Source organism: Sus scrofa, chromosome 12, assembly GCF_000003025.6.
Source record: "Sus scrofa isolate TJ Tabasco breed Duroc chromosome 12, Sscrofa11.1, whole genome shotgun sequence".
NCBI lineage: Eukaryota > Metazoa > Chordata > Mammalia > Artiodactyla > Suidae > Sus > Sus scrofa.
In genome coordinates this window covers 5,064,209-5,089,502 of record NC_010454.4, presented here as the reverse complement: position 1 = coordinate 5,089,502, position 25,294 = coordinate 5,064,209, and the positions used below count along the sequence as shown (strand labels likewise).

The 25,294-nt window shown below is 53.4% G+C and overlaps 1 protein-coding gene across 4 annotated transcripts in view; it reads right to left on the bottom strand.

Moving 5' to 3' along the window:
* The window catches only part of UBE2O (ubiquitin conjugating enzyme E2 O), a 59,037-nt gene that overhangs the window by 24,625 nt on the left and 9,118 nt on the right, over positions 1-25,294 (bottom strand). Inside the window, exon 1 of one of the 4 annotated variants that reach the window (XM_005656913.3) lies at positions 1,550-3,868. The exons of 2 other annotated variants lie outside the window; for them this stretch is intronic. In XM_005656913.3, the coding sequence (XP_005656970.1) occupies positions 1,550-1,624 (75 nt within the window). In that variant the 5' untranslated portion in view covers positions 1,625-3,868. Of the gene's footprint in view, positions 1-47; positions 557-1,549; positions 3,869-25,294 lie in introns of those variants that run through there. One more of the 4 variants, XM_021066588.1, reaches the window with a different exon arrangement.

Below are 25,294 nucleotides of genomic sequence, written 5' to 3'. Positions count from 1 at the left end.
GCCGGGGGTGGGGGGTAACCAGTGGACAGACACCAGGACGCAGTTACCTTCTCTGTACAATTAGGTGGAAACGTCCGTCCTTCCTCTGGGCCCCTCCAGGTCCTACGCAGGGAGGACTCAGCCAGAATTCACATTATCACATATCGGGAGGAGCACACACTTCCTGAGAGTGCAAGAGCAACACTTATTTGAACTCCTGGACACGCACTTCTAGACACCAAGCCTTAAAATCAGCAACCGCAAGGCAGCGGGTTGGCCAACACACACCCAAGGTAGCGGGTTGCGCCTGGACTTTGAAGGGCAACTGGTGGACGCCAACTGACGGCTCCGTGAGCCCAGAAGGGCGGTGTCTGGACACGCGACTTCGCGGCGCTGAGGTAGCAGGAGTATGAAGAAAAGCGGAGGCGGCTCCCACAGGTCCCTTGGGACCAGGACTAGGTTTAAGGCAGCTAAGAGACGACTCAGCTCTTCTAAAAGTACAGCTTCTCATGGCTCAGCGGGATAAGGAACCAGTGTTGTCACTTCTGTGACTCTGGTTGCAGCTGTGGCCAGGGGTTGATCCCTGGCCTGGTAACTTCCACATGCTGTAGGTACAGTTCAGGAAATAAAAACAAAAACAACAGATTTTTTCTTGATTTTTTTTTTTTAACCCCAAAACCTACTGAATGAATCTCTGGGTAAAGCCAGGAATCTATTTCCTCTGTGGGTGAGTCTGATATCGGTCTGGTTAAAATAATTTTATTTCAACTATATATTTCCCTTTCTCCTGAAACAAAATAGGACCCTGACAACTTAGGGACATTTGCTTTTAACGAAAAAAAAAATTTTGAGGCCGAAATCTGGGGATCAAGGTGCAAAATCAAGTGGATTAAAATAACCAGGAAAGTGAGCTTCAGCCAACGTCCACCCTTCAGCATCCCCGCCACGCTCCTCCTGCGGTTCGGCCCGAAGAGACGCACAGGCTCCAGGGCCTGCAAACGATGCAGCTCCAACTGTGACCTCTGCTCAGGCAGCCCAGACCCCAGTCTAGGTCAGTTTCCAGACACCGAGAGCAAAGCCCCAGCGCCGGGACAGCTGTGGATACCTGACCCTGCTGACCAACAGCCATGGGTCCAGCCCAGCCAGCTGCTACCTAAACGGCAGAGAGCAGAATCTGCCAGCAAGCATCACTGGACGCCCAGGATGCGCGCTTCCCACCACAAGGACTTCCAGGGGAGGCAGCTCCAGGCCCACAAGGAGGCCACAAGAATGTGATTTTCCGAGCTGGGTTACTGGACGGGACAGAGCTGGTGTGTAAAGCGTGGCTCTCCCCGCCTGCGAGAACCCCAAGCCAGATAGCAAACTGCCCCGGCAGGAAGGCCGGTCCCTGCCCGGTCCAGCCTCCAAGAGGACCGGGACCTCGGCTCCCGCTGCTCCCTCTTCCTCACCTTCCCCACTGCAAACCCACAGAAAAATGACGTCATCTTCAGGATGACATCATCCCTGGTCAGCAGAGCTGGGGCCTCGTTCCCGCAGCGGCCCCGCAGGGGCTCGTGACACCGAGCCTTACCTCCACCCAGAACATCCGGGGCTCCTGCGGTCCACACGCCGGAATGCTGAGAATCAGCTGCTGACCGACAGCCATGCTCTGCAAAATGCATCCTACCTTCCAAGGCGGACTCAGACTGAGAGGGATTCACTCAGCACTGCTATTTCTGAACATGCAGATATGGGAGGAAGAGGCAGTAAAAATAACACACCAGAGCCCTGCAGGGCCGAGTCTTTCCTCAGGGGCCAGGTCCCCAGTGACGTGGGGGCAGGAGGGCAGGGTGGCTCATCTACCCGCGCACCTGCGAGCTCAGGGGCCCCGCCGCCTCCCGGAGCCACCCAGCAGGCAGGTAAGCGGGACCCTCCCCAGGACGGCTGTGCCAGAACAGTGCCGCGTCTCCACTTGCCTCGATTCCAAAATGACATCTTGCCAAGGCAAACACGGCCCCCCAGCCCCACCCAGGGAAGCAGGAGTCGGGGGACAGCGCAGAAAGCCAAGGAGGAAGAGACCCCGGGCGCCCGGGACGGAGAGCGAGCCGGGGCCTCGCGTCGGAGCAACGGTCTACCGGCCAGCGGGTCCCAGATTGCTGACAGCCGTCTGACTCGGCCCGATCCGCACATCGGGGTCACGGTCACGGCCCCAGACTGGCGGCCCCGCCGGGGGTCGGCAGCCTCGACAGGCCCGTCTTCCTTCCCTCGGCCAGGAGCGGGTCAGGAGAGGATGGGGCCTCTGAGCCAAGAGCTCTGACAAAATCCAGCACAAGTACTTAGCAGCCCCCTTCTGGGCCGAGTTCACGGTGCAGCGAGCCCACGTGGAGGAAGACGGAGCCCATGAGGACGCCCCGAGGGCTCTGCCACGGCCCTTCCCGCAAGGGCCACGAGCCACCGGAGGGTGACGGCAGGCCTGTGGCGCCGGTGTTGATGGCTAGGCCCCGGGGTGTGTGTGGCACGTGCCGAGCCATGGAAACAGCGGTTCTCTCGCCCTCCCAGGCCCACCTCCCTCACACGCTCCCAACTCTCCCAGCGCTTCCTTCGGTCATCAGTTGTCCGGCCCGGCCCGGCCGAGGATGAACGAAGCCGGGACTCCACGGGGAGAGGGTGCGACAGGAGGCCGCTCTCAGGCCTGAGCCCAGACACGCCTCTCCTCTCCTCCCCCGGGGCTGGGCAGGGACAGAGGCCGCCCCGCGGGAGGTCTGGGTGTGCCCCCTTTGACATCTGCTAAATGCTGCTGCTGCTCGGGGATGGTCGGTGGCCCGTCCACCCTCCCTCCACACGCTCCCTCAACACCTCCACACCTTCTAGGGGTCAGCCGCTGTGCCTGGCGCTAAGGACACATCGGGCCAGGACGAGCCGAGAGGAGGGTGAGGACACAGCAGGCGCAGGGAGCACGGTTCTCCACCTGCCCAGAGAGCCGCCCAAGTCAGTGCTCAGATGCCCCTCCTCAGTGAGGCCTCCGCTCCAGGACGGAGGCCAGTGTGCCCTGGGCAGTGGCTGCCAGAGGGGCCACGATTATGGGGACAGGTGGCAGAAAGGAGTGGTCGGCAGTGCCCACACTGCTGGGAGGCCCAGCAGCTGGGAGTGATGTGGGCGGAAGCCACACAGGAAGCAGGGACTGGAGTGGGGTGGCTCCTCTGGGAACCACGGCTGCAAGGCGGCAGCCACAGTGGAGGGAGGCTGAGGAAGGGCTCCCCTTTCAGACATTCAAAACTGGCTAGGGGAGCTCCCATTGTTGGCACAGCAGGAATGAATCCAACCAGGAACCACGAGGTTGAGGGTTCGATTCCTGGCCTTGCTCAGTGGGTTAAGGATCCAGCCTTGCCGTGAGCTGTGGTGTAGGCCGGCAGCTACAGCTCCAATTCGACTGCTAGCCTGGGAACCTCCGTATGCCATGGGTGCGGCCCTAAAAAACAAAACAAAACAAAACGAAAACTGGTCAGGCAGGATGCTGCCAAGAGTCTGATGATTCAGAGATAACCTGGGAGGCGCCCACAGCACAGAACAGGGGAGCCAGAAGCCTGGCCCCCTCTAGAAGGCCAGGGGTCTCACACAGCAATCTGGAGTCCCTAGCTGAGCCACCTCTGCACTTCTGTTGGCAGCAGGCAGGCTGAAGGGTCTTGGCCTCTGCTCCCACCTGTGCCCCCTGCTTTAGACCTAGGAGTTGTGAGCAGCCACTTCCTGGCAAGAGACTCCCAGCTGGCAGTCACCCCTTAATACATGAGTTGCTTCCCCAGCCAGAGCACCCGCTGCTCAAGGGTAGGTTCTCACCACACCTAAGTCTTTGTGCACTGACCACGGTTGGCACCCTGGCCCAGCGGCTCAGCTCCCCAGCCCCAGGCACAGCAGCCCACCACATCACAGGACAGCTCTGCGGGGTGGGGTGGTTATCTGACACCCACAGGCACGGGCACTGCTGGCATGGCACCGAGGGCCCACAGCCCCGCACCCTTTCTAGGGTCCTGCGGGGCAGGACTGAGGACCCTCAGCCGCTGGCGGTGGGGAGCCGCCCGCCCTTCCTCATGTGCTATCGCCCGGCTGGACTCCCTCACCCCGAGCCCTAACGCAGAGCTCTGAGACCAGGCTCACACAACGGCAGCTTTTACACAAACCGGGTCCTTTGCGGAAGGGGTGGGAAGTGGGAGGAGAAGCAAGGAAAAGCAGCCTCCTAGGGGCCTGTGTGTGAGCGTGTGTGCGTGTGGTAGGAAAAACCCACTGACCATACAGCCTTTCCCGACTCTCAGACGTTATCTAAGTAGGATAATGAAAGAAATGGGAGGGAGGAGCTACCAACAGCGTCAAGACACGCATCCGCGTCAGCCCCTTAAACCCTCACAGCTTTCCGCTGATTGAAACCTGAGGGCGGAGTTCCAAGGATCCAGACAGAACAACTGTTCAAGAAACAGACATTAAAGGAGTCTCCGTTGTGGCATGATGGGATTGGCAGTGTCGCTGCAGTGCTGGGAGGCAGGTTTGATCCCTGGCCCAGGGGGTAAGGATCAGGTGTGGCTGCAGCTGCAGGATAGGTCACAACTGCAGCTCAGATCTGATCCCTGGCCTGGGAACTCCACATGCCACAGGGTGGCCAAAAATGAAAAAAAAAAAAAAAAAATTGAAGGAAGGAAGGGACATTAAGGAGTTCCCTTGTGGCCCAGTGGGTTAAGGATCCAGCACTGTCACTGCAGCAGCTTGGGTCACTGCTGGCTGAGGAACTTCCACATGGCATGGGCACTGCCGAAAAAAGAAAGAAAAGAAAAAGAAAAAGAAACAGACATTAAAATACATATACCTCAACCTTCACTCTTAACACCACAAGTTCCTAACCTTCTCAAAACCAAGAGAAACACCATGACTTCTGGAGGTTCTGACTGCAGCCCAACACATCCTAAGAGGAGCCTGTCTGCTTGAACACCACGGACGAACACAACCTACCTACTCTTCTAAGGCATTTATGCGTAGGGTTTCTTTGGCCACACCCACGGCAGGTGGAACCTCCTGGGCCAGGGACTGAACCTGTGCCACAGCAGTGACAATGCTGGATCCCTAACCCACTGAGCCACCAGGGAACTCCAATTTTTTCATTTAACTAAGAGCTAAATACAAAATGTGGGGGCTTGTGTTATGATAGAAGATGCGTGGAAATGGATTTGGGGTAGAAAGCCCAGCAGTCAGGAACGCTTTCTTCTCTGCCGATGCTCATATTTTGCCAGATGGAGAGCAGACACGGGCACAGGATGAAAACTTCCATTATCTGCAGAAGGGTGCCGGGTAACCACCTCTCCTGGCCCCAGATCCCCAAGACAAAGACCAGCCTCCTCTGGCCTCGGGAACCCATCAGAGATGATCCGAGATCCAGGCGCATGGAATTCTCCTCGCAACTCTATCTGGCGGGGCACAGAATCACGTTCCCTCCATCAAGACTGTGCCAATGGGGGTTGAAGCCACCAGGAAGAAGGTGGGCAGAAAAGGCTCCTCCAACACATGGAGGTGATGCGACCTGGGCAAAAGGCACGCCCTCTCCGGGGCCCGAACTCTAAAGCACTGGCTGCTAAGCAGCAGCCTACGGGGGTAGTGGGGGTGGGGGCCCACGCAGGACTCTGACGCAGGGCTGGGCACACACACTTCAGAAAAAGAACTGCTCCACACAGGGCACAGGGACCTGAGAGCCAGCAACCAGGCTGATTCGGAAAACAAGCCAGAGCTCCTCGGAAAGGTGAGGCCGTCTGGCCATTCGGTTTCGAGCCCGCCAGCCTTTCAAAGACCTTAAGCCCAGCTCCGATCACTACATTAAGAGAACGCAGGGAAATCCGGGCAGATGCTGAGCAGTGCTGCCAACGGGATCTATGAGCAAAGTTCCAGGAGGGAGGAGAAGCCCAGCACCGCAGCTTCTGTCTTTGAGACTGTGACTTCCCAGAGAACGCAGAAGAGCTGTCGCGTCAGCGGGGAGCTGAAGAGCAGGGGTGTCTGGGCAAAAGGAAGAGCGCGGGGTCAGGAACCACCCTCCAGCATGGGCTTCTTCAGGCTCAGTCTGCACATCGTCAAGACCCCCCAGGAGCCTCAGGGTCTACCCTTCCGGGGGCAGACCCGCCCTGGGCCCCACCTGGCTGCTCTAACACAGACAGGATGGGATGAAGAACGCAAACTACCTCGGCAACATTTTTTTATATTCAGTACACGTTCAAACAGTATCTTGGCTCTATCTGGACTTAAATAAAATATTTTAAAATTAATATCACCTGCTTTTTTTTTTGGCTATTTTAGGGCCACACCTGTGGCACATAGAGATTCCCAGGCTAGGAGTCCAATCAGAGCTACAGCTGCTGGCCTACACCACAGCCACAGTAACATGGGATCCAAGCTGAGTCTTCGACCTACGCCAGAGCTCACCGCAATGCCGGTTCCTTAACCCACTGGGTGAGGCTAGGGATCGAACCTGCAACCTCATGGTTCCTGGTTGGATATGTTTCCACTGTGCCACAATGGGAACTCCCAATATCACCTGCTTTTTCAACTTTTTATTAAATGTGGCCACTAAAAAAATCTTTTTTTTCCCTTTTTTTTTTTTTTAAGGGCCATGCTCACAGCATATGGAGATTCCCAGACTAGGGGTCTAATTGGAGCTACAACTGCCACCCTATACCACAGCTCATGGCAACGCCGGATCCTTAACCGACTGAGCAAGACCAGGGATCAAACCTGCATCCTCAGGTTCACTAACCACTGAGCCACGACGAGAACTCCTAAAAAAAAAAATCTTTTTTTTTGTCTTTTTGCCACTTCTTGGGCTGCTCCTTCGTTTCCAGGCTAGGGATAGAATCGGAGCTGTAGCCGCCAGCCTATGCCAGAGCCATAGCAACGCGGGATCCGAGCCGCGTCTGCAACCTACACCACAGCTCACGGCAACGCCAGATCCTTAACCCACTGAGTAAGGCCAGGGATCGAACCCGCAACCTCATGGTTCCTAGTCAGATTCACTAACCACTGAGCCACGACGGGAACTCCTAAGAAAAATCTTAAATGACACAGTGGCTCATACTGTATTCTGTTGAACAGTGTTGGTTTGAAATAGTAAATTCTTTTTTTTTTTTTGGCCACACCCTTGGCATGTGAAAGTCCCTGGGCCAGGGCCACAGCTGCAACCCAGCCACAGCAGTGACAACGCCAGATCTCTAACTCGCTGTGCCACCAGGAAACTCCTAAAAATAGTAAATACTTAAAAAAAGAAAAGTACCACAGGGCTTAACAACACAGAACAGCAATGCCCTGTTTTACCGTCTCAACAGTGCTCTCTCAAGACAGCCATTTTCTAATTAGTTTGCACATTTACCCATATACATAAATGATATGCTGGCACCGCTAAGCCCCCTCTGTTTCTTACCTGTCTGTCCCCTGACAACCCCGTACCTTGAGCCTGTCTGTCCAAGGCTACAGCCCTGACTCCAGCAACGTCCCTGGGCTGGAACGGAGCAAAGAAGGCGCAGAGCGGGACCGAGCGCTCCGTGGACACACGCCAGCCGTGTACCCATCACGATTTTGTCAGAGCTAGCCGCGGCTTCGCCAAACACGCTCAAGCAGCCCTCGGGTGCTTCTGGGCCTGCCTCTTCCCTGGAGACCCTCGGCCGCAGGATTCCAGCCCGCCTCTCCCACAGCCTGCCTGCGTGGGGTCTCGCTTCCTGACCCCAGAAAACTCCCACCAGCTTCCCGAGAAAGACCCCCCACGGGCGTCAGGCCACGGGCTGGATGTGACGCTCCGCTGAGTGCCGAGGGCTCTGCTGCCTTCCGACCTGAGGGCCTCGGTCAGAACTGGACTTCTGCTCGGCTTATATTCACTGCGATCCGGGCAGATTTATTTCCATTGCCTGTAGTGCTTTCCACCTACCACACTTTTTCTGTGCTCACTTTTTCTCTAGGGAAATGACCTAGTTTTATGTTGGTTTTTAATTATTTAAATTTTTTCCATTATAGTTGATTTACAGTGTTCGGTCAACTTCTGCTGTATAGCCAAGTGACCCAGTCACACACACATATAGTTTTTCTCACATCTTCCTCGCTCAGGCTCCATCACAAGTGACTGGATATAGTTCCCTGTGCTGTGCAGCAGGATCTCATTGCTTATCCACTCCAAAGGCAATAGTTTGCATCTATTAACCCCAAATTCCCTGTCTGTCCCACTCCCTCCCCCTCAGCAACCACAAGTCTGTTCTCCAAGTCCATGAGTTTCTGTTCTATGGAAAGGTTCATTTGTGCCGCATATTAGATTCCAGATATAAGTGCTATCAGGCATTTGTCTTTCTGACTGACTTCACTCAGCATGAGAGTCTCTAGTTCCATCCGCGTTGCTGCAAATGGCATTATTTCGTCCTTTTCGCTGGCCGAGGAGTATTCCACTGTGTGTGCACCCACATCTTCTCCACCCGCTCCCCTGTCGATGACATTTAGGCTGTTTCCAGGTCTTGGCTGTTGCGAAGAGTGCTGCGGCGCACACAGGGGAGCACGTGTTTTTTCAAAGAAAGTGTGGTCCCCACATATGCCCCGGAGAGGGCCTGCTGGGGAATGACCTAGTTCTATAATCCTCAGTGTCTCCCCTCTATTGGTCTGAGGGCCTTCGATCCCATCGCTAGTTTTTGAAACGTCACCTTTAATATGTCACTACGTCCACTTGACGCAGAAACGCGGTCTCGAGCAAGTGAGTACCTCCCCTCCTCCCGAACAGTTCAGCGACCTCAGACGGCGTTCACGCCACCGCACCCCTCCCCGGTTTCCCCTGCCGTTGTCGGGAAACGCCAGGACTGTAGTTTGCCACTCTCCCCGCGTCAGTACTGGGCACTGTTTCCGAGGTTGACGTTCGCGCCACCACCCATCTGTGCAAATTCCTCTCTCTCCCCAGGCTTCCGCGTCCTTCTTGCTGGAGTTCAGTGAAGGTCTGTTAGCGAATAAACCAAGTGCTTCTTTTGCTGAAGATGCCTGTGTTGGGTCCTCACGACAGAACGATACGCTGAGCACTGAAAACGAAGCCACGACTTCTGTTTCCTCAGCACAGGGACGCCCTCATTCCATCCCGGTCCCGCCTCGGACGCTTGCTGCGTCTCACGGCCGACCCGGGGTGTCGCTGGTCTTTCTCTCGAGCTGCTCCGAAGACGCCTTGTCCCGCGGGAGCCGCATCAGACTCAGCCCGGCCCCGCGCCCGGCCCGCTCCCTCTAGAGCACGTCCCTAGTCCTCGGGCCAACTCCACTCCCCTTCTTCCGACCTGCTCTCCGGTCCACACGGCGCCCTCCTGTGCGCGGCGGTCCTGCCATGCGGCGTCTCCACTGGGTTTTGTTCTCAGTGATGAGCACCTTCACTGCACGGGTTTTATTTGGTTCTTTTAAATCAGCCTCTTCGACTGTGTCGCACGCTGCCCTTGGTGTTCCTTCTTTCCTTAAGCCCTTCAGGCGCTCTGCACGCTGGGTTATCACTGCGTCTGCCATCTGAGGCTTTCAGGCTGGGCATCCTCCTGTTTGCTGTGACGCTGACTCCTGCTGGCGATTTCTGTGTGTTCCGTCATGTCTTAGCACCAGCTCCTCACGTGCGGAGAGATCACAGGTTTGCAAGCGGCTCTCGCGGAGGAAGGGTCATTTCACGAAAGCGTTCGCTTTTCTTTCCGCAAGGAGCTCCAGGAGGGTCACCAGCCGGGTGCGGGCTTGGGGATTCCTGACACGAGTGGGAACTAAAAACACAGGCTTCCAACGCGGGTGTTGCCGTCACTCAAGGCGACACACCCTACACCTCAGAGTGGGGGCACCTGACACCTGCCTCGCCCTTTCTCTGGCTCCAAGGGGGAGACTTGCTCATCCCTTTTCTCCCTTTTATCAGGGAATATAGCCTTTTGGGGGCACTTCTTTCTTTTTTTTTTTTTCTACTTTTTATTTTTATATTTTTAACTTAAAAAATTTTTTTTTTTGTCTTTTTTGTCTTTTTGTCTTTTGTTGTTGTTGCTATTTCTTGGGCCGCTCCCGCGGCATTATGGAGGTTCCCAGGCTAGGGGTCGAATCGGAGCTGTAGCCACCGGCCTACGCCAGAGCCACAGCAACGCAGGATCCGAGTCGCGTCTGCAACCTACACCACAGCTCACGGCAACGCCGGATCCTTAACCCACTGAGCAAGGGCAGGGACCGAACCCGCAACCTCATGGTTCCTAGTCGGATTCGTTAACCACTGCGTCACGACGGGAACTCCTTAACTTAAAATTATTGACTTGCAATGTTCTGTCGAGTTCTGCTGTACAGCAAAGTGACCCAGTTATACACACACACATATATATATACATTCTTTTTTCTCATAGTATCTTCCATTGTGTTCCACCACAAGTTGATGGGATAGAGTTCCCTGTGCTAAGCAGCAGCCCTTTGGGGGCATTTCTTTCAATTCTATACAAGTGTGTTAAAACCCAAACTTCTAATACTGCCGGGGGCTGTTTTAGGGCCCGATAAACACCCCCCAGAGTGGCCATAACATCCATAGCCTACGCTGGTCAGGCTCTGAGCTCCCTCTTTTAGTATCTTGTTCTCCCTTTTCTTTCTTTTCAGCTCAGCTACATTTAAGGCCTTTGTTTCACTTTATCAAGCTCTTCTAAGTGACTGCACGAGCTCCATCTACCACGCTAGACGGGAAATCCATTCCCCTGCCTCCTGGCTTCCCGGGAGGTTGAGAGTCTGACGCCTCTTCATTCCCAATCTTTTTTATGTGGCTGTTTTCTCTCTTGGGAAGCTCTGTCTTCCGTGCTCTGGAATCACACAATGTGCCCATTAGGGTTTTCCGCTCGCCATCCTGGAACCTCAGGACCTTCAATTCTGGAAGCACGTCTGATTCCCGGACATGTTTCTGCCCTCTGTTTTCCCTTCCTCTCTTTAGAGATTTCTTAGATGTCAGATGCTTTACTCTATTTCCCAGGAGGCTCTGTCAACTCTTTTTTTTCTTCTAATATTATGTTTTTCACTTCCCAAAATTGGTTTTTGTTCTGATTTTTACAGTATCTTGTTTTTTGGGGTTTTTTTTCAACAGCTGCACCTGTAGCATATGGAAGTTCCTGGGCCAGGGGTTGAACTGGAGCTACAGCTGCGACCTCCACCCCCGCTCGCAGCAATGCCGGATCCTTAAGGCACTGGGTGAGGCCCGCGGATCAAACCTGCATCCTCAGACAGCGACAGGTCCTTAACCCACGGGGCCACAATGGAAACTCTGCATCCCATTGTATTTCATCAACAAAATACTGGCTCGCTTCTCTGAGGCTGTGCACTGTGTGCTCTAAAGGTTTCTTCAGATGCGTCTTTCTCTCTGTTTATTCTCGTCTCTACCCTTCACGCCGGGAGCTTTCCGAGTCATGTTCAGTGATCCCCGGCTATCCACTCCTACCTGAAAGCGAGTCATCAGGAAATCTTTCTGGTGATGGCACAGTGCCGCACCTTGACCGCTGTGGCTCCATGAACCTACAAGTGACAGAATGGCACAGGACTGTCCATACGCATTGTGTACCTGTCATTTCCGGTTTTGATGCTGCCCAAGGGTATGTAAGATGTAACCACTGGGAGAAACCGGTGGAAAAGGTGTCAGGAACCTCTCTGTACCATTTTTGCAACTTCCTATCAATCTATAATTATTTCAAAATTAAAAATTAAAAAAGTTTAGGCAATCCCTAATATGTGAAATCTAATTTAAAAATGATACGGGAGTTCCTGTCGTGGCGCAGTGGTTAACGAATCCGACGAGGAACCATGAGGTTGCGGGTTCGGTCCCTGCCCTTGCTCAGTGGGTTAACGATCCGGCATTGCCGTGAGCTGTGGTGTAGGTTGCAGATGCGGCTCGGATCCCGCGTTGCTGTGGCTCTGGCGTAGGCCGGTGGCTACAGCTCCGATTCGACCCCTAGCCTGGGAACCTCCATATGCCGCGGGAGCAGCCCAAAGAAATAGCAAAAAGACAAAAAAAAAAAAAAGAGAGATTCGAAAGAACGAAGTTCCCGCTGTGGTGCCATGGGTTAAGGATCCAACTGCAGCTGCCTGGGTTGCCGAGGAGGCGCAGGTTTGATCCCCAGCAGGGGGCTAAAGGATCCAGCATTGCTGGTAGCTGTGGCCCAGATTCAGTCCCTGGCCTGGGAACTTCCATATGCCACGGGCGCAGCCATTAAGGAAAAAAAAAAAAAAGAACTCATTCACAAAACAGAAACAGGACTCGAAGATTCCAAAGCCAAACTTAGGACTACCAAGCGGGAAACACTAGGAGAAGGATGGGTTGGGAGGTCGGGATTGGCATATGCACGCCGCTATGTACAAACCCACCCGTAACAAGGGCCTGCTTCACAGCTGGGGACGCTATCAGTGCACTGGGACGGCCTCGCCGGGGAAAGAATCTGACAGAGAATGGGCACGTGCACACGCAGGGCTGACTCGCTTTGCTGGACAACACTGCGAGTCACCTACACTCCGATAAAACTTATTTTTTAAAAACCTGAGGCAGTAACATTGACGATGGACAACGTCAACCTGTGGACACGGCAGGGCTCTGGCCCAGCACCGGGCAGACTCCGGACAGCTTCTGCTTTGAGGGACGCCCAGTGCTAGCGAGCTCGGGCCGTCCTGACGCTGCTGCTTCTTCTAGGGAGGGTCCCTCTCTGGCAGCCCTCACGCCAGCCTCAGTGCCTTCAGGCTCATGAGTCCTGCCAGCCGGGGGTGATGCCGTCCTCTGCTCCGCCCGAGGAGCCTCACCCGGCCTCTTTCCTCTCCTGCGGGCAGAGGGGAGGCGTGCCCGCTGGGTGGGACAAGTGGGCAGGTAACATGGGGAGCTGGATTTCTCCCTAGGCACACTTTCCATCACGCCCTCTGTCTTGCGGCCTGAACTGCACTCCGGCCGGGGGTGACACCAGCAACGTCCGATTCGGAGGCCCCCGCCCGGTAGCTCCTGCTCTGCTGCAGTCGCCTCCCGCCTTCCAGAACCTGGAGCCTATTCCTACTGTCTATTGTCTTCTCTCCCATTCTTTGTCCTTGCGGGGTTTAGACATTTAAAAGATTCTTCTGCTGTCATTTTGGAAGGGTCTCGGGAGGAAGTGGAAATAAACACATGTCTTCAATCACCTGGGTTTACCTGGAGGCCACTGTGCCAGCCAGAGTCTTTAACCGGACTTTGCAAAGTCCTTACATACAAGCAAGGGACGTATTTGATGACAGAGATGCTAATATGCCAACAAAACCAAGAAATCCCAAATTCCAAAATTAAAAGCCCTTCATTCCGACCTTCACCTGCAAGCACCGCGCACTACCTACTAGAGACCGATGCGTCTCCGCGGGAGTGTCCACGCTGCTACTCCAAGATTTGGATGGTGGGAAGGGAAAAGAGCACGAGGCCATGAGAAACTCCCCCAGTCATCTGCCAGGGCCACCTGTCTGCTCCTACAATGGCTTTTTGTTTCAGATGTGAAAGAAACTTTCCATTCCAGAGGTTGCTAAGAGTCAGAACTGATCCAGGACAAAGCTGGGCTCCGCGTGGAAGAGACTCGTCACGGTCAGTGTCAAGCGCCAGGCAGGGGCAATCAACCCTTAACACACTGACAAAGCGAAATCAGACGCTTAAAGGCTAAACTAAAAACAATCCCTGAGAAAGTCACAGGACATAAATAGCGGGCATGGGCCCCTCAGCAGACAGCCACCCTGCTTGAGGAGGCAGGGCCTGTGAGGAGCCGCAGCCAAGAAGCTCAGGAAGCCTGGAGCCTCATTTGTCACACTCAGGCATCCGCTCACTTCAGCACAACCAGGCTTGCAACCTGCCAAAGAGCTCTGAAACGACTTGGGTACCAAAGTGCATGCATGTCAAGCAACAAGCATTTCATCACCTCCTGCATAAATATGATACTCCACACTGCAAGGGCAAGCCAAGAAAAGATGGTATAGTCTCTGCCTTCAACTTCAACTGTAACTGGCATACTCCGCATAGTTGCCGTAACTGGTAAACACGTGACAGCCTGGCCCTCGGTCCAAGAAGCCCATTCAGCAACCCCTGTCTTATTCTGGGGTGAGTGCAGAGCACCAGATGCAAAACCACCAGGGGCCTGTCCTTAGAAAGATTGGAATGTAAAGACTTTACAGTTTTTGGAGTTCCCGTCATGGTGCAGTGGTTAACGAATCCGACTAGGAACCATGAGGTTTCGGGTTCGATCCCTGGCCTTGTTCAGTGGGTTAAGGATCCGGTGTTGCCGTGAGCTGTGGTGTAGGTTGCAGACGCGGCTCGGATCTGGAGTTGCTGTGGCTGTGGCGTAGGCTGGCAGCTACAGCTCCGATTCGACCCCGAGCCTGGGAATCTCCATATGCCGTGGGAGTGGCTCTACAAAAGGCAAAAAGACAAAAAAAAAAAAAAAAAAGACTTCAGTTTTTAAGGCTCTCAAATCCCCCAGGGCCTATTATATAGGAAAGGAGATGAAATCCCACTGTAATGCAGGACACTGGCACAGACCCTAATTCACGGACAGGGTACCTGCCAGATCCTAAAGGACAGGCAGATGCAGGGTCTTGGAGGCAAGCCAACAAATAACCCGATTTAAAAATGGATAAATGGACAAAAAGCCACACCATTTACGTCTCCACTTCTATAAAATGTGCAGAATAAGCAACGCCGCAGAGACAGAGTGGTTACCCAGGGGGCTGAGAGGAGCGGGGACTGTGGCACGACTGCTGGTGGGTACAGGGCTTCAGGTGGGGTGATGAAAATGTTCTAAATTTAGACAGCAATGATGGCTGCACAAATCTCTGAATAAACTAAAAACCACCTGAACTGCCTACTTTTTTTTGGCCACACTCAAGGCAAGAGGAAGTTCCTGGGGCAGGGATTGAACCCATGCCATAGCAGCCCCTGAGCCACTAGAGTGATGATGCCAGATCCTTAACCCGCTGAGTCACACTGGAACTCCTGAATTGTGTACTTTGCAAGAGTGAACTTTTGGAGTTCTCTCTTGGCACAGTGGGTGAAGGATCCAGCGTTGTCACTGCTGTGGTGTAGGTTCTGATCCCTGGCCTGGCAACTTCTATATGCCATGGGCACAGCTCACCCTCCTACCCCCCAAAAAAGAGAAAATTACGGTATGGTATGTGAATTGTATCTCAGTAAAGCTTTTTCCTTTTAGGGCCGCACCTACAGCACAGGTTGAGTTCCCAGGCTAAGGGCAGAATCAGAGCTGCAGCTTCCAGTCTACGCTATGGCCACAGCAACGCCAGATCCGAGTCACACCTGAGACCTACACCGCAGCTTTCGGCAATGCCAGATCCTTAACCCACTGAGCAAGGTCTGGGATTGAACCGTTATCCTCATGGATACTAGCTGGATTCTTATCCTGCCAGGTTAAGCCGCCCCGTTCTACGGTCTTGAGAAGGCAGTGTTCTTGAAATATGTCTCCTAAGTCATGGTGTAAACCCCTAAATCCTCCGTATCATAGATTTTACTTTTCAAGTCAAACACCAGAACTTGTCTCCACTGCAAGTAAGTCTCACCAGGGAACTAAAGTCAGCGCTGCTAGCGCCCCCACTTCTGCTCTTAGAAATTAGACGGCTGCCCTTCTGCGGCCGTTTCCTTCCTATGTCCTGGTGTCTCTGTCCATTTGTGGCTTCCATCAACCTTAATTTGCTTTTTTTTTTCTTTTTCCTTTTTTGGCTGCACCTGCGGCACACGGCAGTCCCTGGGCCAGGGATGGAATCCCAGCCACAGCTGCGGCAATGCCAGATCCTACCACTGCAACAGGCCTGGGATGGAGCTGGTGCTGCAACAGAGCCAAGGCCAGATCATTAAGCCGCTGCGCCACATGGAAACGCCATATCACCCTTAATCTGACCCACTTAGCCTCTCGGGGCCTTACAAGGGGGTCAAACCAAATCGTCCCTCCAGCACCCCCCACAACGGGCCTAGACCCACTCTATAACCTGGGCACACCCACTATCAGTCATCCAGGGCCTCCGTCCCTGACACCCCCTCATAGGCCGTGCTACTAGCCCAGAGCTGAGCCGCGCCAGGGGTTGGGGTGCACAGAGCAGGGAGCTGGAAGCCCCTATGTAGGAAACACAACACCTTCCTAGAGAACCACCGTCAGGGACAGAGTCCCAGTTCCCTACGAGCTGTGCCCTCTGAGAAAAAGGAAGAGGAAAGAGACGGGATTCCGAGCACTGACCAGGATAATGCCTCCCTCCCCCTGGAGAAAGGAAACGGAGACCAATTTAGGGGCCACAGGCTGCTTTTGCGTCCTTTCAGAGATTAGCCTTTGCTTCTGGAAGGAGTCCGGGGGTGGCCCTGGCCCAAACTGTCACACCTAGTGAGCGACCCCAACAGGGACAACACGCCAAAGTGGAGATGAGAGGCTCTTCGGATGTTTCTGGGGACACTTTACCACCTAAACTTCTTAAAAAACTGTACTTTCCGCTCCCGACAAGGGTCTTCTGATTCAAGTATCTCCGTGAGCGCCCCCCGCCCCAGTGGCACCCCTGTGAACCTGCTCCCTCAGACCCAGTATCTGGTGGCTACCCCTCCTGGTCTCGCGCTGCCACCACCCGGCCTCCTGTCACTGCAGGTCAGTTTGTGGTTTCTCACTAAATCGGCCCTTTCCCTCTCTTCCAAAACGCGCACACACCCCTGGAACAGAAGAGGTGCCAAGGAATAGTAAATGCAGACCCCGCTGTCCCCCAGTGGCAGAGCGGCCCCTGCCCGACGCGGCACCACACTGAACCCAACTCCACATGGCACGCTGCCCGGCAGGAAGGGCAACCCTTCAGAGAGAAGCAGGAAGCAACAGGCCGGGATGGGACACGCTATGTCCATCACTCAACGCCACGAGGCTATGAAGGAGGGAGGCAGCGCCCCACCCTGGCTCGCCTGCATCCAAAGCTGTCGCCTGGCAAGGGCAGAACAGCTGCCCAGAAAGCTGCCCTGTTTTTTTTTTAAAAAAAAAGGGAGTTCCCGTCGTGGCGCAGTGGTTAATGAATCCAACTAGGAACCATGAGGTTGCGGGTTCCATCCCTGGCCTTGCTTAGTGCGTTAACGATACGGCGTTGCCGTGAGCTGTGGCGTGGGTCTCAGACGCGGCTCGGATCCCGCGTTGCTGTGGCTCTGGTGTAGGCCGGTGGCTACAGCTCCGACTGGACCCCTAGCCTGGGAACCTCCATATGCGTGAGAGCGGCCCAAGAAATGGCAAAAAAAAACAAAAACAGAAAACACAGGGGGAAGGGGGGCAGCGCAGAGGAAGGGAAGAATATGTCAAATAATGCACAGAACAGACATGATCATTCTGAAATGCACGGATGGAAATATCAAAGCCCCACACAATGCACCAGGAACGACCACAGGGCTGCCGGTCAATTACACCTCAAAACAAACTCATACAGGAGTTCCCCGGTGGTGCGGCAGGTTACAGAACAGGTGTCGGCAGGTGCGAACTGCTGCCTGCCGCAGGCATGGCCAAGACAAAAACAAACTCACAGAAAGAGAGACCAGATCTGCGGGTACCCGAGGCAGGGGTGAGGGGAGGGGGAACTGGAGGAAGGTGGTCAAAAGCTCAAACTTCCAGTTATAAGATAAATTAGTACTAAGGGTGAGAAATACAATTAACACAGCTCTGTGTCCATAGGACGGGTAGAGAGCGACTCCTAAGAGCCCTCGTCACAAGGAGGAAAACACCCAGGAGATTACGGATGCTCACAGAGTTACACCCCATGATGCACTTAGGTCACACCCCACACCTCAAACACACACCGCGCTGTGCGCCAGTTACAGCGCAATAACGGGGGGGGGGGCCAGCGGCACATTTTCAAAATCATCTTTCTATGTGAATAGTTTAAAAAAACTACTTAATTGTTTTGCTACAGAACCATCACAGAGAAATTCTGAACGGGGTGTTAATATATGCCTACACTGTTTAAGTATAAATGTGTGTGTGTGTGTGTACACAGAATGGAAGGCAGAGAATACATCTGGTCCTAGGCATGGTCTCCGGGGAGTGGAAAAGGTAGGACGGAAACAAACACTTCATCACACAGTCTTTTAAGACTTTTGAACGTTCCATCTCCAAAAGTGATCTCTTTAAACACACAAGGAGGAAGATTTCAATTTAAAGTCTGTCTTACAGGACAGACAAGCTAATGAGCACTACTGCCCCTACACCCGCAATCACGTCCACCGTGTAGGCTCCCAAACACGACGAGGAAGGAAGCCGAGGCAGAGCCGAACAGCTCCCTTCAGTGGGGACCGCTGGCCAGTGCCACGCTGAGTGGTGCTCAAGGGTGAGCTCGTCCAATTCCCAGCAACTGGACAGGAGTCTGTCTACGGGTCTTGCTGTGGACACTGAGCAATTGCAGGTCTAACATGCCGACTCCACACCCTGGGTCCGAACCACCTCCTGCCCCCCGCCCCTGACGCATGGCCCCCTCATCCAGCTCTGCTCAGGGAATGCACACCCTGAGCTGAAGGCACGACAGACAGGCCTGCCTGTCCCACAGAGCTCAGGGGCTCCCTGGGCACAGGAAGGGCTTATTTCCTGGCACTAGGGGAGCGGTAAGAAAAAGGCCCCTTCAGTGGACGTGAGTTCTGATCCTCTAGATGCTGCCAACATGCTGGGAAAACGGGCACTCTTAAGATGGAAGTGTAACTGGTGCCACTTTTAGGCACGACAATTGAGTAAAAGCAATCAAGACTTAAAAATGTATTTCTAACCCTTGATCAGCAATTTCATTTGGGAATGTAACCTAAGAAACTTTAAAGGTGTACAGAGATAGAAGACCAAGGGTAAGACAGCAGTCCTGTCATTTAAAATTGGCAACAATTTAGCTGGTCAAAAGAGGAGATTGATCAAAGAAACTCAGGTTCATCTATCTGATGGGATTACAGGCATTCATTAAAAATCATGCTATCACGGAGTTCCCATCGCGGCTCCGCGGAAACGAATCTGAGTAGCATCCACGAGGACGCAGGTTTGATCCCTGGCCTCGCTCGGTAGGTTAAGGATCCGGTGTTGCCGTGAGCTATTGTGCAGACGAGTTTCAGATCCGGCGTGGCTGTGGCTGTGGCATAGGCTGGTGGCTACAGCTCCAATTCAACCCCTAGCCTGGGAACCTCCATATGCCTCGGGTGCGGCACAAAAAAAAAAAAAAAATTCACACTATCAAAACGTTTTGCAGGGGTTTTCTTATGGTGCAGTAGGTTAAGGATCAGTGTTGTCACTGCTGTGGCACAGGTTCGATCCCTGGCTCAGGAACTTCCACATGCCACGGGCACAGCCAAAAGAAAAAAGTTTCTTAGAAACGGCAAGAAAATGCCTCCACCTCTGAACATCCAACTTAGGAACTGCAGACAGGCCCAAAGCCAGGTTCCGGAAAGACGGCAGCCCTACGTGTCCTCTAATGGTGCGGGCACTTAATCTGCATGTGTTTCACAGACGTTTACCCCATCACATCTGAAAAGGGCAGAGGCAGGGGCACCACCACTGCTGTGAAGAAAAAGAAGGAGTACGCAGGCCCCCAAGGGAGAGATGACAATTCCAATAAAGAGAATGCAGAAAGAGCTCAACAAATCATACTTGAAGGGGAGCATAGGGGGTGAGCTGAGCGCCAGAGGCAAGGATCCCCAAGGGCTGAGCCAGCCCCTGCGAGGTGCCCACGGCGCCGGCCTCCACGAGGGAGAAGAGGTGAGGGTGCCTCCTCAGACAAGGTCTGCCTCGGGGTCAGCAGCAGCCTCGGAACCGGGACCCTGAAGTGGAGGGAGGCAAAAGGGGCAGCAGGGCTTGTCATCAGGGGTCTTTGTTTCTAAAGTACACGTGGAAATGAGTCTTCGGGTTCATGCGTCTGTCAAAGCGAGGTGGGCTGCCCACCGGGGACACTAGCACACCGACCCGCAAGAGGAGCTGTCTGGGTTTAAACTTCCGCCGCTCTGTGGAACGACACGTGGGTACCACGAACTTGAACTCTCTTGGGACACCTGGAAACAGTCTTTGGAACCTAACCCACTTTCAGTTCGTTAAGCAGTGGGGCGGGGGGCAAGCACGCTATATTTTTGTAGACAAATCTCTGTGCTCATAAAAGACTAGAATAACCTCCACTGAAATGATAAAAGGCAGTTCTACCTGAGTGGCAGCATTCGACGTGACTTTTTTTTTAAAACCCACTTTTTGTATGTTCTTGCAATTGTACGTTATGTAGGTATAAACGACCTAACGTAACTCACAATCGGCTGGCGGGGGGGGGGTGGCTATCAATCTAAGACAAATAAGGGAATAATCCCCCCAGTCTGCCCTCAGAGTTGAAGACTGAACAGCCGGAGGCTGAACAAGCGGGAGGCTGAACAAGCGGCCGTGAAGCCTGCGCTCCCCGCGTCCCGGGCCCTTCCTCGTTCCCCACGGGCTCCCGCTTCTCTCAAGGGCGCTGCGCCAGTGAGTGTCACTTCCGACGGCCTCTTTTCAGACAGCATCTTGCTTGACCCCTTCTCTCTGGCGTCAAGAGCTGTTGAGTACAATTCTTCACTAAGGTAACTCCTAGGGCAGAGGATGAAGTGCAGATGAGACAAAGAGAAAGGTCAATCAGAAGGGTTTTCCTAACATTCAAAAGGCAACTAGGCCACATGCAATGCAGTATTGTAGGTCTGGGTCCTGAAGCAGAGAAAGGACACCAGAGGAAAACCAAGCCAATAAAAGTGTATAGCTTAGCTAATCGTGTGGTGCTGTGACCTTCTTACTTTCAAGAAACAGACCGTGGAGTTCCCATCATGGCTCAGTGGAAACGAATCCGAACAGCATCCATGAGGGCACAGGTTCGATTCCTGGCCTCGCTCAGTGGGTTAAGGACCTGGCATTGCTGCGAGCTGTGGTGTAGGTCGCAAACACGGCTCAGATCTGGCGTGGCTGTGGCTGTGGCTGTGGTCTAGGCCAGCAGCTACAGCTCTGATTCGACACCTAACCTGGGAAGCTCCATATGCTGAGGGTGTGGCCCTTAAAAAAAAAAGAAAAGAAAGAAAAGAAAGAAATAGACCACGTCACATAAGACGGTAACACCGGGGAAGGAGGGATGAAGGGTAAACCATGATCTTTGCAACTTTTCTGTAAATCTAAATAGTGTTTATTGTTAAAGTGCAATTACGAGGGCAAGAGAGAAGACAGCAACAAGAATCTGAGAAAGATGGAGGACAGACTGAAGGCACATCTCCAAAGCAGGCGTCTCTCTTCACGTGGATGCTTCCAGGCACCTGAGCCCATCCGAAACTGACCCTCTGTCCAGGCTGCCGATCACCTGCCACGCCCTCAGGAAGCCTGGGACTCCGCCCGAGTCCTCGAAGTCCCTGAACTTCGGGGACCCCGTGTCTGCAGGGCACGGCTATTACTTCTGCAACAAGTTATTGTTTAATGAGGCTAGAGCTTCACCTTGGAAAGATGGAAGAGTTCTGGAGAAGGATGGTGGATAACGGTGCACGAAAACGCAACTGTGCTTCATGCCACCGAACCGCACACTTAAAAACGGTAAACTGTACGTTATGTATATTGACCACCATAACAAAGAAAAACACAACGGCTCCGCAACTCCCGCTCAGTCATCTGAAAGGCCCAGGCCTGCGACACCCACTGGCAGCCCTGCCAATGCTACTCCCGTTCACGTCTTACTCCCCAGGGGACTCTCGTGGCTTTGCAACCGGCTGAGAAACGTCTCTCACGTGACTATGCCCACGACCCTAACTCAAAGCTTCACTGCTGCTCCCTCAGAGCCAACAGAGCCCGAACTTCACTTGGGAGGTAGGCCCCCAGGTCAAACGAGCAGCATCAGAATTATCCTTGGAACAAACCTCTCTGAGGTCACTAAGTGCATCACACCAGCCTCCCCTCCAGGGCTGGAACAGGCCGCGCGCACTGAATACCCCGGGAAGTCACTGGTTCACACTTGGGGGGCATCTTGGTTGAAAGATCAGTACTTTCAATACTCTGCGCCAGGCACGTACATGTGATGTCAAGCAGATTAAATGTACAAAAGATACGACTCACTCGCACTGTGTGCAAAAGCCTCTGAGCTGGTCTCTGGGCCTCCCAGCTCCCCCACCTAATCCATCTTGTGAACTCAACTGCTACCAGATCACTCACTGCAAACTTTTTTTTTTGGTCTGTTGTTTTTTTAGGGCCACACCCGCAGCATACGGAGGTTTCCAGGCTAGGGGCCGAATCGGAGCCGTAGCCGATGGTCTACGCCAGAGCCGCAGCAACGTGGGATCTGAGCCGCATCTGTGACCTACACCACAGCTCACGGCAACGCCAGATCCTTAACCCACTGGGCGAGGCCAGGGATTGAACCTGCAACTTCATGGCTCCTAGTCGGATTCGTTTCTGCTGCGCCACAACGGGAACGCCTCACCCCAAACTTTGAATCAGCTCCTCATTATATTAAAAAAAAAAAAAAAAAATCCAACTCCTGAGTCCATCATTCAACGATCTTTATACACAGAGCAGGCATGATAGAGTCTCTGAGGGGCAGCCGGCCACGTGGCTCTGGGGGCAACCTACATACCTAAAACCTGGGGCAGGAGGGGTTTTCAAGGACAGCGTATCTATCGGTCCCAATCGAAGGGCAGTTCGTCGCAACCAGCAGATCCGCCTCCGGGGCACATTCCACACGCGGGTCCTTGGCCCACCCCAGGGTGACTGCTTCACAAGACTGCACGTTAACAAGAGCCAGGCGCCTCGGCGCCCAGAGCCTTTCCCAAGCGCTGCCCTCCCTGGGCCATGCCCTCCCCGCGCCCGCACCACCGAGAAACAGGGCGGCCGGCTCCGTTCTTAGCGGAAGGAGTTCCGCGCTCCTGAGCGTGAATCGCTCAGTACAGACGCTTTCACAGGCTGCTCTGTTTCTCAAGAAGCTTCCAATCCAGGGAGAGACCCCAGGTCGAAGAGCTGTGGGGCGCTGGAGGCAGGGAACAGCAAACGTGACTGCGGAGACCGTCAGATTAGCTGGAGTCAACTCAAGAGACAGAGGTTGTGTGACGGGGAGGGGAGCGGCCGTGAAGCCAAGTTAAGGGGTGACGGGAGGCTGGGGGGGGGCCTGTGGTGCCGCAGGCCGAGCTGCAGGAGGGTCCAGAGGCAGGGAGCCAGGACAGACGAGGCCAGGCCGGAGGCACTCAGAGAGCGAACCACTGCAGAAGAGAGGAAATGAGAGCATGCAAGAGGCATCTCCAACAAAGCTGTGATGACCAGTTAAGAGTGGGGGCCTGACACCAGAGGCACAGGTGACAACAGAAAAAAAGTTGGCCTTCATGAAAAATTAAACCGTTTTATGCATCAAAAGATACTACCAACAGAGTAAGAAGACACCCCACAGAATGGGAGAAAATACTCACAAATCATGCATCTGATAGAGGATTCATACCCCGAATAGAGAGAGAACTCCTAAAACTCGACGAGAGAAAAACAAACAAGTGACCCGAGTAAACGTTTGTTCAAGGAAGACATAAAAAAGACCCATCCGCACGACACGATGGGAGGAAAAGGTATGTATACATGTATGTGTAACTGGGCCCCCATGCTGTACAGTGGGGAAAAAAATACATACATAAATAGAAAAATAAAATAAAAATAAAAAAAGACCAGTCAGCGTGTGACAGATGCCCAACATCGCTAGACTGCGAATCAGAACCACAAGACATCACCTCACACCCAGCAGGACGGCTGCCATCCAGAAAAGTAATAAAGGGGAGTTCCCGTTGTGGCCCAGAGGAAACGAATCCGACTGGCATCCACGAGGACGTGGACTGGATCCCTGGCTCCGCTCAGTGGGTCGGGGATCTGGCATGACCCCTGGTCCGGGAACGCCCGTCCGTCCGCTGCTGAGGTGCAGGTCAGACGCGGCTAGGATCCCAAGGGGCTGTGGCTGTGGTGTAGGCTGGCAGCTGTAGCTCCGATTCGACCCCTAGCCTCGGAACCTCCATATGCTGTGGGTGTGGCCCTACAAAGCAAAAATAAATACATAAATAAATACAACAAATGTTGGGAGTTCTCACTGTGGCTCAGCGGTAATGAGCCCGACTAGTATGCATGAGGATGCGGGTTCGATCCCCGGCCTCGCCCAGTGTGTTAAGGATTCCGTGTGGCTGTGAGCTGTGCGACTGAGTTGCTACAGCTGTGGTGCAGCCCGGCAGCTGCAGCTCCAATTTGACCCCTAGCCTGGGAACTTCTGCATGTAGCATGTGCACCACCACTCTGCCGCCCCCAAAAAAGCAAAAAGCAAAAAAAAAAAAAAACAAAACAAAAAAAAATGTTGACCAGATGTGGAGAAATTAGAACCCTTGTGCTCTGCTGGTGGGCATGTAAAACGGTAGAGCTGCTATAGAAAAACAGTACGGCAGTTCCACAAAAAAGTAAAAGGAATTCCCTATGATCCAGCAATTCCCCTTCCGGGTAAATGTCCCCAAAAGAATTGAAAATGGGATCTCAAAGGGATATGTGTGCACCCATTTTCACCACAGCTAAACCACAGAAGCGACCCAAGTGTCTATGAGGGTAACAGGGTAAGTAGAACCTGGTATAAACACACAATGGAATATTATTCAGCCTTGAAGAGGAAAGAAATTCTGGCGTTCCCAGGTAGCTCAGAGGGTTAAGGATCCAGCGTTGTCACTGCTGTGACTCTGGTTACTAGTGTGGCGCAGGCTCGACCTCTGGCCTGGGAACTTTCAAATGACACAGCTGTGGCCAAAAATAAATTAAGATAAAATAAAAATAAATAAATAGAAGGAAGGAAATTCTGACATAAGCTACACTAGGGATAAACTTCGTGGACGCTACGCTAAGTGAAATATGCCAGTCACAAAAAGACAAATAATGCTGTATGATTCCACTTACCTGAGGTGCCTAGAGCATCAGAATCATTGAGACGGATGGTAGCACGTGGCTGCCAGGGCCTGGGGTGAGGCTGGAGTGGGGGTTACTGTTTCACGGGGACAGGGTTCCAGCCTCACATAATGAAGAGCTCTGGGGAACGGGTGGTGGTGATGGTCGCACGATGTGAATGCATTTGAAACCACTGAGCTACACACTTAGAGGTGCTTAAGGTGGCAAATTTTAGACTATGTGTATTTCACCACAATAGAGAAAAATTTTCTGAAGACAAAAAATTAGAATGGGAGCCCACAGGTAAATTTAAAATAATCGCAGATGTTCTGATTTTTAGCAGATGTGTGCTTGAGTGTTTCTGCTACTGACCTACCACCGGCCCAGGAGGAAAGATGTTTACATGACCTCAGGGACACAGATAAAGC